General features: G+C 35.6%; 1 protein-coding gene across 3 annotated transcripts in view; it reads right to left on the minus strand.

The window, feature by feature from the left end:
• Positions 1-13,771, minus strand: part of PPFIBP2 (PPFIA binding protein 2) — a 107,676-nt gene that overhangs the window by 79,463 nt on the left and 14,442 nt on the right. For all 3 annotated transcript variants that reach the window (XM_084288156.1, XM_084288155.1, XM_084288154.1), the window contains exon 2: positions 7,758-7,855. In XM_084288156.1, the coding sequence (XP_084144282.1) occupies positions 7,758-7,821 (64 nt within the window). In that variant the 5' untranslated portion in view covers positions 7,822-7,855. The remainder of the gene's footprint in view (positions 1-7,757; positions 7,856-13,771) is intronic.

Here is a 13,771-nt window from a genome sequence, read left to right on the forward strand (position 1 = left end):
TGAGCTGCAATACTGAATGGCACACTTTAATTACAAAGCTTCAAAAATTATGAACTGATACGCAGAGTTCTGAAGCAGACATTGCATACAAACGTAATGCAGTACTGCAGTTTTGGTATGTTGTCATAGCTGTCTAGCTCACAGTTGTATTTTTAGTTTATATTGACAGACCTGCTTATCTGTAGTCAAAGATAAAATATTTCAGTAACAAAGATTTCTATATTTCGAATTAATCTTAATGCTTTTTTTTTTTCAAGAAATATTCTGATTTTGCTGTTTTGCTGGAAAGACAGGAATACTTGCAAGAGAAAACAAAGACCAACTTGAGCATAAAGGACAATTTTGTCTTTTACAAAAGCAGATGTTTAGAGTTGTTTTGTGCAAGTTCTTTAAGTATTTATAGGAAACAAGTTCCCAATGTTTGTGAGCTCCGTAAGATTTTGTAGTATGGACCTGTTTACAGAGGAGATCCATCAGTACTACAAACAGGATTCGGGGGTCTTGATTCTCGATCTTGTGCTCAGACCTCCCTATCTGTGAGAAAAAATGCTTTGGATAGTGATAGTATGGGAAGTGTGCTTTGGGACAGCAGTCCACATAGCTATAATGACCTCTTGCAAGGTTAAACACTCAAGATTGAGGAAATTCCAAACTGCAGGTTGCTCTGGCAACTCTGGGTAAGGAATGAGTGAACAATCTCTCACACGTGCAATAACCATTCAAGTTGCCATGTTTTTCATATGCTTTTAAAACTCATATGAGGCTGCATTTGAGGATTTATGCAAGGTATTAAGAGGAAGGCTACAGCACACGTAAAGCCCTAACAAAATACAATATCAAATAGATGTAATGGTTATTGAAATGTGCACGCAGTTTGTGAGTCCATGTCTTCAACAATGGTAACAAATAGAAAAGAAATACCACAGACTGTTGATGAGATTAGTTACAGATCAAGTAAGTAGAAAGACTGTGAACTGTTACATTTTTAAAAAGGTTTAAAAGATTTAAAATTGTTATCTTATTGCTGACAACCACTAAGAGATTACCTAACTAGCTTTTCCAAACTCTTGTATCTGAAGCTAAATGCCAGCAACTAACAAATATTTATCTTCATTTTATAACAGTTTTTATAGCTTAACTGCAAAGTATAAATACTAAGTATTTTTATTATTTTTTCTCTTTACTTTTCTGGATGATTAATGGTCACCATTTTAACCCACTCTTCTCCCCCATCTCAATGCATATTTTTATAGAACTGTTAATGATAATGTTAATGATATGAATCTATATATTTATCAATGACCTGATTTCAAGCCATGCAGTATTTTATTTTCTTTTTAATACCTCTATATGTTTTATCTATAAACATTTTCTAGCTAATGGTTTCAAAAAGCTACTATAGTATCTTATGTAGTACACTCTCACAAATGCTCGCCTTAATTAATACCTAGCAGAAACAAGAAAAACAAATGCTGTAGATGTATTATCTCTTTTGTTCAGAAAAAAAAAAGTCTAGATTGATTGAATGTGAACAGAAAGGTAAATGGAAAGACAATAATCATAATTGAAGCACAGCTTATTAACACAATTACAATTTATTTAAAAGATGAGGTAACCACTACAGCTGTTGCTCCAATCTGTCAGGAAAGAAATTGCTCATTATTTCAATTACTCTGTTTGTCATTGTTACTTCATCTACTGTTTCTGTCAAGTCAGTGCTTGAAATGAAATTCTACAAAAACCCAAGTAGTACGTTATAAAACGTTATAAAGCTTTACTATAGAAACTAAACTTTGAATTTAAAAATACTGTGAACCTTGAATAAGACAGAAGTGATAAAAAAATAAAAACCAGCTGGTAGTATACAAATTGAAAAAAAAAGTATGGGCTCTTCTTTATTCACTCTACACAATCACAAGAGGCTTGTACTTCCTATCAGCTACATGTTATCCAGCATGCATTTCAAATAAGACACCTCCCCAGCACACACCACAAGAAAAAAAAAAAAAAAAGGCGATTAAGCGCTCTCTCTCTGGTCTGGACAATTTCAAATCCTTATGAAGCAGAACAGAGAATTCTATCTTCTTCCCCTAAAGTGCCGTGAAACTAGCCTTTACATTCTGAATGAATATTGTGATGATGTGTCTGACGGATAAAAACGGTCATTAGGAAATCTTTTGATTTCCTAGTATTTGTGTAGGAGCTCAGTAAAAACCTTGTTCTACAAAACCTAAAATGCACACAAAGGAGTTCAAACAGGGCTATTAGTATTTTTTTTTTCCATTCCCATATTTTGATTCCATTTTCTGATCACCTAATTAGAGTTCATTTGGTAATCCAACACATCCAGTAATATAGCATAGCTATATTAATTTCATAGTCAAATTATGATGGATCAGAAGAGCAAGAAAAACACACCAGCCACATTACCCACCACCAAAGTAAAAGCAAGCAAGCAAGCAAACAAACAAAAATGACATAATAAACACGTCCTTCTTCACATTGTGGCAAGCAGATCTCCTAAGGAAAATATATTAAACCAGAATAAAAGTCTTGTTCATCTCTTCAAGATAATTTCCCCTTACGGCCTTTTATTTTATTTATTTATTTTTCTCGTCAGGGGTATGTGAAACAGTTGGGTTTATAGTACACAGCCAAGTGTGAGTGTACTGCCCCTACAGACGAGAATTTAAACACATATACTTCTTAGATATTGACATACTATTTAATTACTTAGGTTTGTTAATCTTTCAGTACTAACACTGAAATATCAGTACACACTCGTGATAATACATTTAACTTTCTCATCATTTTTCATTAAGTAATAATTGCAGGAGCTCTGGTTAAAAGGAAACAATAATTACACTGATTAGTTGCTGATTTTCAAGAGATTCTGGAGCTACACCAGACTATAATACTATGACAGGAATTTTTAGATCTTAAATTTGTGGTCATTGTTCACAAAAGAAAATAATGAATTTCCAAATTGCTGACAGAGAGAACCATTTTGACAAACTAAAAGAAAGACTGTTTTAATTAATTAAAATTAATTTAAAAGAAAAACTAAGCGAAATCCATAATCCTATGGATTACGGATCTGCACGTTTTAATGGACGGGGTACAAGTGGAAGTAAAGAGAAAGTTAATGACTTGGACACCAGGAGGCAATGTCATAGGTATGAACCTCGAGTAAAGAATATATAGGCTGATCTGACATATGGGTACTTTCTCTAAAGAAAGCATCTGTTTGGAGTGCAAGTCATTCTGGCTAATGGATAAGTCATGTTCATTGACAATTACATTAGTCCTTTTTGCTGTTTTAGCCAAATAAGGCTAATTATTTAGCATGCGTAATTTATATAGCTATGAGGGTGGGTTATCAGTAAAGATGAACTGAAGCATAAAAAGACTTGGGAACTCTGACTTATCTGTCAAATTTGATCAAGCCGAGTGAAATTTAATTTGTTAATCTTGCTTGACAATCCTACCCTCATGCACTCTGAACACTAATACATTTTGTATTGCACTGAGATGCACAATCTACAATGAGACTTTTTATTTCCATTAACCAGAATCATGTATTAGGCATGCTAACATTTGGAGAAAAAGACATTACTTTTTCCAATTAAAAAGGCTAAAAGTAGGACTGTAAATATTCATATTACGTATTTGAATGCCTAGTTCTTACCTCAACATACTAGAATGTGGTTCTCGTCCTTTATAATAACTACAGCTAATATAAGAGCTTAGGATTGTTTTTCTAATTAAACAGAGAATGCTGTTCTTTGCTTATGTGTGTATACACCAACAAACGTGTGTATACATATACACACACACACCCCTATTCAAACTTAAAAAAATGAACCACTTACAGTTACGTATCTCTGGACTTCTCACTTCTCTGTAGTGGTGATTAATGCTTGTTTTATACCTGCTTTCCAAGGCCAAGAGGAGTATAGTTCTTCCTAGTATCCACTCAGGCCTCATCCCAAAGGAAGCCTACATCACCCTTCATCACATACATATTTCCAACAGTCATGAAATTTAGTCTTAGTCTTTGAATTCAATGCTGCCTCAGGATATCCATGGAATCTGTATATAGTGAGCTGAAGTAACTCTGAACAGTCGATTTCTGCTGTTCCCAGGCTAGTCAAAGAGCAGCTACATTTGTGCAGATAACTTGTCCAATATTTGCACAGTATGGTATATATAAATCTTCAGTTAGAAAACTCTGTGTCCATGTTTGTTTTACGACAGTCCTCCTTCTAAAGGAGTTTCCTACCCTATTTCTCCTCTCACCATACAGGACAAGAGAACATTCCTGTTTTGCAGTCCCTCCACAGATTGCATACAGAAGCCTACTGGATTCAATTAGAGAGAATCAAACTTGAATAATAACTATGTTCTTCAATATGAGACAAATTGGGATAATCACCAGTATCCAAGTATAAACTCTAGCAGATACATTTGGACCATCAATCATACCAGAATATGCAAGAAACAGTTCTGGAGCACACAGAACATTAACTAGAAGAGAATGACCAGAAATATTTTAAGTTAGACTAACTTATAATAATAAGTTAGTCTATCTTAAAATTACTTTTCTATTTCTTGTAATGGAAAATAATAAATAAATTAGGTAAACAACTCTCCAAACAATTTGAGCTTTTCCTTTACGTTACAACTAAAATAAGTAAAGGAACAAAATAATATTTTTTTTTTGGTCTGGGTAGATATAATCCTGAAATCATATGAGAAGTATTCAGTTAACATTGATGAAACTTGACAGAATGCACTGCCTGGGAAATATCCTGGTGCTTTTCCTGTTAGATATCTTTATGTAAGCCTGTTTTGCATATTATACAGTGGGCATTAGAAGGAGAAAAAAAAAAAAAAAAAAAAAAAAAAGTAAGCAACCTGAAGTTGTAAAGTCAACTCTCTTGAAGTTGCCAATTTGTTTATGACCTATGCTGACACTGGAAACAAACTCTACATACTACTCTGTTTTAGAGCTTGGGCATCAACAACACTACAAAACAGCTGTGAACAGGATGTGCAAACCACTGAATAAAACAGATTATTTCTTACATCATTTGCTCTGCTTCTATCCGTGTCTCCATAATCATGACAGCTAAGGGAGGGGGGTAAAAGCAACGTTGTTGGGCAGCCTGGAACAATTTAATTCTATTGCTTATTTATCAAGATGAAACCCTAAAAAGACATGGGCATGAATAATCTGAAAAAGGAGAAGGAGAAAATAAAATGATAATAAAAAAGTCAAGCTTGGCTCAATTATTATTCTACCATCAAACTAAAAGAAATACGTGAATTGTTTTTGTAAGGCAGTCATATATTATCATTTAATGAGTTATCTTTCCATACCATGGAAAAAATACCCTACACTAAACTCCTATTATCTGACTCTAAACTGACCATTTTTCAGAGTTTCTACTCATGAAAATGCTACTAAATAGTAATGTTACCCTTTCAGTGGAAAAATATACAGCCTGTAAGCCTAAAATACTTTTGGGAAGTGAATATGAAATGGCATCTTCAGGTAAAACTGAAAGTTTTTCTAAACAAAATATAGCGCTGCTCAAACAAGCAAGGAGAGACCTGTTTATTGATTACATAGCCTCTTATTGCTCATGAGAGGAGATACTAGACAATTTGAGATATGTTGGAAGCACATGCTTATAACACTGATTGATCTGATTGATGCAGATGAAAATCTAAGGCACAAGAAGGCTGAAAATCCTCAAAATCACATCAAGCTTTCCAACCTCTTTGTTCAAAAGAAAACACACCACAAAGCTCTGACAACTACCGGAAGAAGAGCAGTATCTAATCTGAAAGTCAATTTAAATGTGTCTTTTCTTTTTTTTTTTTTTTTCCTCTTGGAAGATAAATGCTTTCTGAAGAAAATCTCTCTCTTCCAAGAAATAAAACAAGATAAATTTTTCTGAAGAATGGAATATATATGCATTGATGATATCAACAATGTTTGCTGGGCTATGTATAAATTATCACAGAAGTGAGAAAGCAAAATAAATACATAAAGATAAAGCCAGATGTATGAAGGTGATTTAGAAGCACAGGTTCCCTAGCATGATGAAAGGGCCATGGACCTCTATGTTGTCTTATGTCTTTTGAAGCATTAGCTAGTATCATAGCTACTGCAAAGTTAGGGTTAAGAAATTATTTCAGTTCCCCATTTTATGAACTATGGTTTAGGAGTTGCTTTTCTTGTTTCTTTGTTTTTTTCTTGTTCTCTGTTTACATATCTGAGGGAAGTACAATGCTTCACTGACTATCTGTTCGTGTTTTATAAGACAAGAGGTGAACAAATAAAATTCCAGATAACTTCTGCTTAAAACCTTGTTTGAAGAAAGTTTTGAGGTCAGGGAAAAAAAAAAAAAAAAAAAAAAAAAAGGAAATACACTTCTAAGTTTTCGTATTTGTCTGGAACTTGTTCTATTGGCATGAAGAGTTATTTGTGGAGTTGTATCTATCACATATTCACATTTTTACAATTGTGCTCTATTTTCATATTTCTGTGTATCTTAGCAGTCATAAACTTGCAAATATAGAATAAAGTTTCATATGTGGAGAAGAATAATAAACAATAAATCTAGAGATACTTCAGACTAGAAATCATGGACACAGACTTTCTGCCTAATTATGGCTAGTCTGATGGTAATTTATGAAGCTTCATATTAGTCTCTGGACAGTAAATTTTACTAGAAGAGGAGGAAGAAGCCAGAACTGCAGCAACAAGAGGCTGATGTCATCTTCTTCAGCATTAGGGGAAAATAATGAAGGCACAGCATGGGTGTCACTACTTAAATTAAAAAGCTTTAGTAAATGCTTTCCCATTGTGCAAAAGTGAGATCATGGCCCTACCCAGATACTTCTTTCAGGAGTTCACACTGAACGGTGTGTGAGCACAAACCCCAAGGCTACTGAGTCCTAACCACAGAAAGATCTTCCCTTCTCGGATGCTGTAATGTTGAGACAAAGTTTTTTTTAATTTTTTTAATTGCCTTACCAGAACACCAGAAAACAGCAAATTCAGTCTTGCATCACCCTTTCTATTGGAAAGCTATGTAAAAAGAAGCTCTTAATTTGGCTCCTGGATATGAATGCTAACAAAACAAGTTTTACGTTCTAACTCATTAAACCATGAAGGTAATTAATAGCTAAACTATTTTATACTTATGCATTTCAACAAATAAAGAAAATAACATATTTTAAAAATACATAATTAGGAATATTTATGTGCGTGTGTAAGATAAAGATATATACTATCCAGATAACAAATACCTTGGTAAAAACTTATTTTTTTACAACAGACACATAGAATTTAAAAAGTAACAATATATATTATTTTACAGTCAACTAAATGACCAGGTATAGTTTGAATGTAAATTTTGAAATTAGTCATTGCAATTATTTTCCATTAAATTTCAACTCAGTGGAGTTACCACATTAATGAGGATTTGTTTAAATTACCATACAGCACTAGAGCAAATTAAATCTCTCTTATTTCAATATTTACATATCTGAGGTAGAATTATAGGCTTTCTTTATTTTACTTTTTCTTCACATAATTATTGATCCACAGAAAACACAGGAAACTGACAAATTGAGAAAAATAATTAAAAAGTAAAAAATAAACAGGAAAAATGTAGGAGGGGAGAAAGACAAGTGTTGTTAAATATCAAAATAATTTGGTGTAAAATAAAGCATTATTGTACCTGCAATGATGTCATCCATCTGCTCCAAAGCTGCTTCAAGCATATGACTAGCGTCAGAAGCCATGCTCTCTGATTTGCTCAGACTTTTAGTCTTCCTACTGTAAAGACAGATGAAAGCATGTGTATTATACTAAAGCAGACCTGACAGAAAATATACATCAGTTTCATTCTATATTAAGCCATACAAAGAGAAATCCATGCTAACAAAAATACAGCCTTGTAATTAATATGAAAATTAAAAAAAAAATAGTTCCTATTCTTGATAGATGACTTGGGATTTCTGAGGTTCTCATTTAACAATGACTCATTTTTTTCTTAAGATACTTTACTAACAAGGAAATGCAGATGAAAATGAAAACTAACAACAAATACTGGAAGCCTGAGATTTGCCTACGCCTCATTCTTAAGAATACTTTTCTAAATTCAAAGTTTGTGTATTTCAACCTTTTGCACTGTGGGCGAAAAGGAGCGTTGTCTAGGTTTCAATGAAGGAATGAAACAGGTGCTTTTACTGTTCCTGGTGAAATCACAGTTAACCTATAAGCCAAACTCTGTAGGAGCTTGTTATTCACAGAATCACAGAATCGCAGAATTTCTAGGTTGGAAGAGACCTCAAGATCATCGAGTCCAACCTCTGACCTAACGCTAACAGTCCCCACTAAACCATATCCCTAAGCTCTACATCTAAACGTCTTTTGAAGACCTCCAGGGATGGTGACTCCACCACTTCCCTGGGCAGCCTGTTCCAATGCCTCACAACCCTTTCAGTAAAGAAGTTCTTCCTAACATCTAACCTAAAACCTCCCCTGGAGCAACTTAAGCCCATTCCCCCTTGTCCTGACACCAGGCATATGGGAGAACAGACCAACCCCCACCTCGCTACAGCCTCCTTTAATGTGCTTATAAAGAGCGATAAGGTCGCCCCTGAGCCTCCTCTTCTCCAGGCTGAACAAGCCCAGCTCCCTCAGCCGCTCCTCGTAGGACTTGTTCTCCAGGCCCCTCACCAGCTTCGTCGCCCTTCTCTGCACCCGCTCAAGCACCTCGATGTCCTTCTTGTAGTGAGGGGCCCAAAACTGAACACAGTACTCGAGGTGCGGCCTCACCAGAGCTGAGTACAGGGGGACGATCACCTCCCTAGCCCTGCTGGCCACACTGCTTCTGATACAAGCCAGGATGCCGTTGGCCTTCTTGGCCACCTGAGCACACTGCTGGCTCATATTCAGCCGACTATCCACCATCACTCCCAGGTCCTTCTCTGCCTGGCAGCTCTCCAACCATTCCTCTCCCAGCCTGTAGCTCTGCTTGGGGTTATTGCGCCCCAGGTGCAGGACCCGGCACTTGGCCTTGTTGAACTTCATGCAGTTGACCTCAGCCCATCGGTGCAGCCTATCCAGATCCTCCTGCAGAGCCTTCCTACCCTCAAGCAGATTGACACACACACCTAACTAGGTGTCATCTGCAAACTTACTGAGGGTGCACTCGATGCCCTCATCCAGATCATCGATGAAGATATTAAAGATATTATTGATTGCAACCATATTAGTAAAGAGGGAAAGTATAAAAATATGTTGCTGCCTCAACCCCAACAGTAATGATACCTAATATGTTTTTCACTTCTGACTGCAAGTCAAGCAATTCTGAAATCATTTTTACTTCTCCTTTCCATAACCACATTATATCACTTTTTCATGACCAATCTGCTCCAAGTATGAAATTTCTGAAGTTGATGCCTCTTTAGAACAGGATTAAAGACATTCATTAACTTCTGAGATCAAGGATAATAAACCAAATTTTCCAAAAATTAGAATCCCCTGTGACATTTCATAGGGAAAAAAAAAAATATACGCTGTCTGTTTCATCTCTGAAATAAGCTCCTTTTGCACATCACTTCATTGCTCAGGTATAAAACCAACACCTGCAGGGCAATGAACAGGGATCTTGGGTATAATTTTTGCAGTGCTGTAACACACAACTCAAAATATCAAAGACTTTAAAAGGTCACAGAATTTTGATTTGATTTCTCTTCCACAAAGGTGTAGTTCATTCAGACTTTTGTATCTCCCAATACAGTAAATTTTTAAAACAGTGGTTCAAAACTGCTGTTTTTACACCTTTGTAGGCACCACAAAAGACATCTGTGTGACAATGGCCAGAGATATCCTTCAAATGATACAGGTAGTAGGTAAGTGCATATGCAGTTGGTCATATGTTTGTGAGGCCAATTATTCCAATGCCACTGAAATTTCACTAATCTGTATTTATCATGTGATATGACAAGAAATAGATTGTCACCTGTCTTTAGATTTAAAAGACAAGATAATTCACATAGATATATTTGTATGGTGTTCATTCAGTGACAATTCAGACACTGGCCACTATCACCAATGACTGACATGACTGGTAGCTAAATCACCTACATTTGCTCTCTTGGTTCGATGTTTCCTAAACACTAGAATGTAGAATTAGCAGCCAGAGAATAGAACAAGCTTTAAGATAAAAACATTCTTTTGTTGTTATTTCTCAGGACCATCAGATTAAAAAAATCCCTAGAAGTATACTCAACACCAAGTCCAAATTACTGCATCATAACAAACGAAGAAACTCAGAAAAAAGACCAGCACAATGCAAAAAAATAGTAACAAGTCATAATTATTTGCTTCTGTTGCAGATTAATAACCCTACAATACAGGCTTTTTGTCATGGTGCTGGTGAAGAATACACAAAGATACAAAGAAAGCTAATTTATTAATAAGCTCTCTGTTATCAGAGAGCTGTGTGTGCTACATCCAGTCTGGTCAACGTATACAATCATCATCTAAAGGGACAGTTGCAGGAATGAGAGCCTGAAACTAGTAGGCTCTAATTTCAGCTCTGCCATTTAGGCTGTCATAATGGCTGAGCCACTATTTACTTTCAGATCAAACAGATCTGAAGAGCAATATGAGAATGCCATATCAGAAAATAAAGAAGAGGAAAAAAAAAAAAAAATCACCCACAACCTTTAGTGTCACCTAAGGCAAAGATTCATGCAAATTACAGGTTGGGTTTACCTCTCCCTTTTTGTCAAAATAATAATTTAAGCATGAACAATGCTAAATGTACCTGAATTTCATCTGATCTCTAAAGCAAACAACCCAAATATTTCATTTAATGGTATTGGAAATAACACACATTATCCTCAGAATAATCTTAAAAGTCATTAAGTCAGCTGATATAAACTTAAAATTTCACAATACGTACACACAAAACTTTTCAAACACTCCCTGTTTTTCTGTTGCATCAATTTGTTAACTCTGGTAGATTTCCATACTCTGTTATCATATTAATCTGCCAGCAGGTGAGCAGATTCACTAAAAATGTTAGAGATACCCAGTTCTCAACTGCAATAAGCCACTTTCCTTGCAGTATTTCTCCTAGTTCAAAGCATCCACAACATGGGGTCACAATCATCTCAGTGAAAGGAAATCCACCTACAGAAAGCAGCTGCCCAAGAGGCACCCAGGCTGTCTTGCTGCTGGGGTGGATGTTGAAGAAAAGAGTCACTCCCTCAGAGATCTACGGCTGCCAGCTGTTTTTGTAAATCAGAACAACAGACTGTCTCAAATCTGAAGGAAGAAAAAAGGGAAAAATACTAAAAGCATTACAGAGTTTCTATCACTAGGTTGCACTGAATGTTCTTATTTGTGCTGTAAGATATTGCTGTGTGCTTAAAGCTGCTAGAGCAATACATATTTATTATTAACAAGAAAGGCAGAACTATCATTTTTTCTAAACATCAAATATAGTTTTTGATCACCTGCAGTGAAAAAACTACAAAAATCCCTGAAACATTACAAGCTTGAAATTTTACTTACAGAAAAAAATTCAGTGAACACCTTAATAAACACAAAGTTTTGTTGAAAAATACCACCAGAACTGTCTTCTATCTCCTCCCAACCTCCACACTCCTCCTGTTTTCTCACCTGTATCCACAGCGTATTTGCTGCTTAACTGAATCAAGCTAGAGTAGAACCTGCTGATCAAACGATTTATTAAAAAAAGTAATGTGCTTTGCTCCAGAGTGATAATGTAATATTACTTGCTTGACATCTTTTTCTAGACAGACCTGTTGCTTGTGCTGCAGGCAAGTCCTATTTTCCCAGACACTCCCTCCTTGCAGTTTGACTGTTCTGAGCATTATTATGAAATAGCTTGTTGGATCTCATACGTCTTCAGTTACTGTTTCTGAACTAGCTCTGTAGAAGTACCTGCAATTGTGGATTCTGTTTATTTTTATTATTGTTTATTATTGTTAAACAAGACAGCTATATCACTCCCAAAGCATGGTGAGGGCCTCAAATAGGATCCGTCTATTTGCAGATATTTTAATTGTAATTCTTTTTACAGATTTCATTCCTGAATGACATCAACGCATGCAAAACACCATGACTTATCTGCATATATAAATATATACAAATTGAAAATTACCTTTTGTTCAGTCCTTAGCAAAGCTGAAAAAGCTTCTCTAATAATACAGCAAAAGCTTTAATACTAGCAAATTCTAACGATCATAGTTTATTCGATTAACTTATATAGCAGTAAAACACAAAAACCAAACTACTCACCTTTTCAGGTCCTTAAGAAGAAAATTATTTAATTTTTCCCCTGAACAGTAAAAATTGCTAGCTATTAATAGCCAAAGTTTTACTGTTAAGCAGATGTAAGTCTACATTATTATCATCCCTTCTAAGCCACACGCTCACAATAATTTAGAGCCCAGCCCACAGATAAAGATATTGCAATCCTGTTTGTTATAATTACCTAAGTAATAAGATCTTCCAGGAAGTGCAGAGCAAACTGGTCTGAATGCCCCAAACTTATTTCGCTCAGCTAGCTTTACCCTGTAAATCCCAATCTGAGATTTGCGTTTCAAATAAAATGAAAACTCTCTGCTACAACTAACTTGTTTAGAGCCAATATCCATTGCAAATTTCTTAACCCAGTTCCTGTATGCAAAACAACAGCTTACTGTGTCCAAAAAGAACATGATATTTAAAAGATGTATTCACAATTATGAAAAGCCTTAATTAAATCTGATTTTTTCATGGCTGCCTTGAACTAGTAGCTTTTCAGACAATAGAATGTGAACATTTAGGCAACTCCTAAGTATGATGTTTTCCCAACTTTGCTCCTGATAACAAGGTCACCAATGTTATCAGTTATGGAGCGATGCGAGGCTTTGCCAGGAACTCTTGAAAACCAGATCTTGCCTTAATATCAGTGCTTTGGGTAGCCTTCCAGTACCTCTTGCATTTAGAAGACGTAGCTAATAATTAAATACCATCATATTTTTTACCTGGGATGAATAAATACATGTTTGTAAACTGTTTCAATGATTCAAATTCAAATATCACTTTGCTTTGTACTTAATGGCTTAATGAAAGATCAAGTGGCTTGGCTAAGCCTCAGAAGTCCTCCACGCGTTTTTCAGCTGCAAGAAGACTCCAGAGCTGGAATGAGCAAATGAGCTGTTCCCACTCGCACCATTTCCCACCTTGCTTCTCCCCCAGCCACAGGCAGTCTGTAGCCAGTTATCCCACAGACTTGCAATTGCCGATTCATCTCTCCTACCTTGCTCAGGAGTTCTTATGACACCATCAAACACAGAAGTCATAAACGCGTATTTGGATCCTGGCCTTCTAAAACCCAGCAAGCCTCTCTAATTAAGTTAATCCTTAGTCCTAAATAACCATCCACAGCTGCTGGGAATAGAAGAATTTCTGATCGCTAGAATGACTGCCTAAGGAACACTACTTATACAGCATCCTCTGGGATTATCCACACAGAAATCATATTCATCTGATTATAGGTTAAATTTAATGTATATTTGTTAATATAGACACTACCTGCTCTATTTCCCCTTCACCTGCTTCATTGGGATAGGCGGAAGGGTAAATTCAACCCTTCCTTCATTTATTACCATTTATGTAATGAATAAAAACAAGACTAAAGATTTTTTATAGAATAACAAAAAT

Source organism: Netta rufina (assembly GCF_964035555.1).
Source record: "Netta rufina genome assembly, chromosome: 5".
Taxonomy (NCBI): Eukaryota; Metazoa; Chordata; class Aves; order Anseriformes; family Anatidae; genus Netta; species Netta rufina.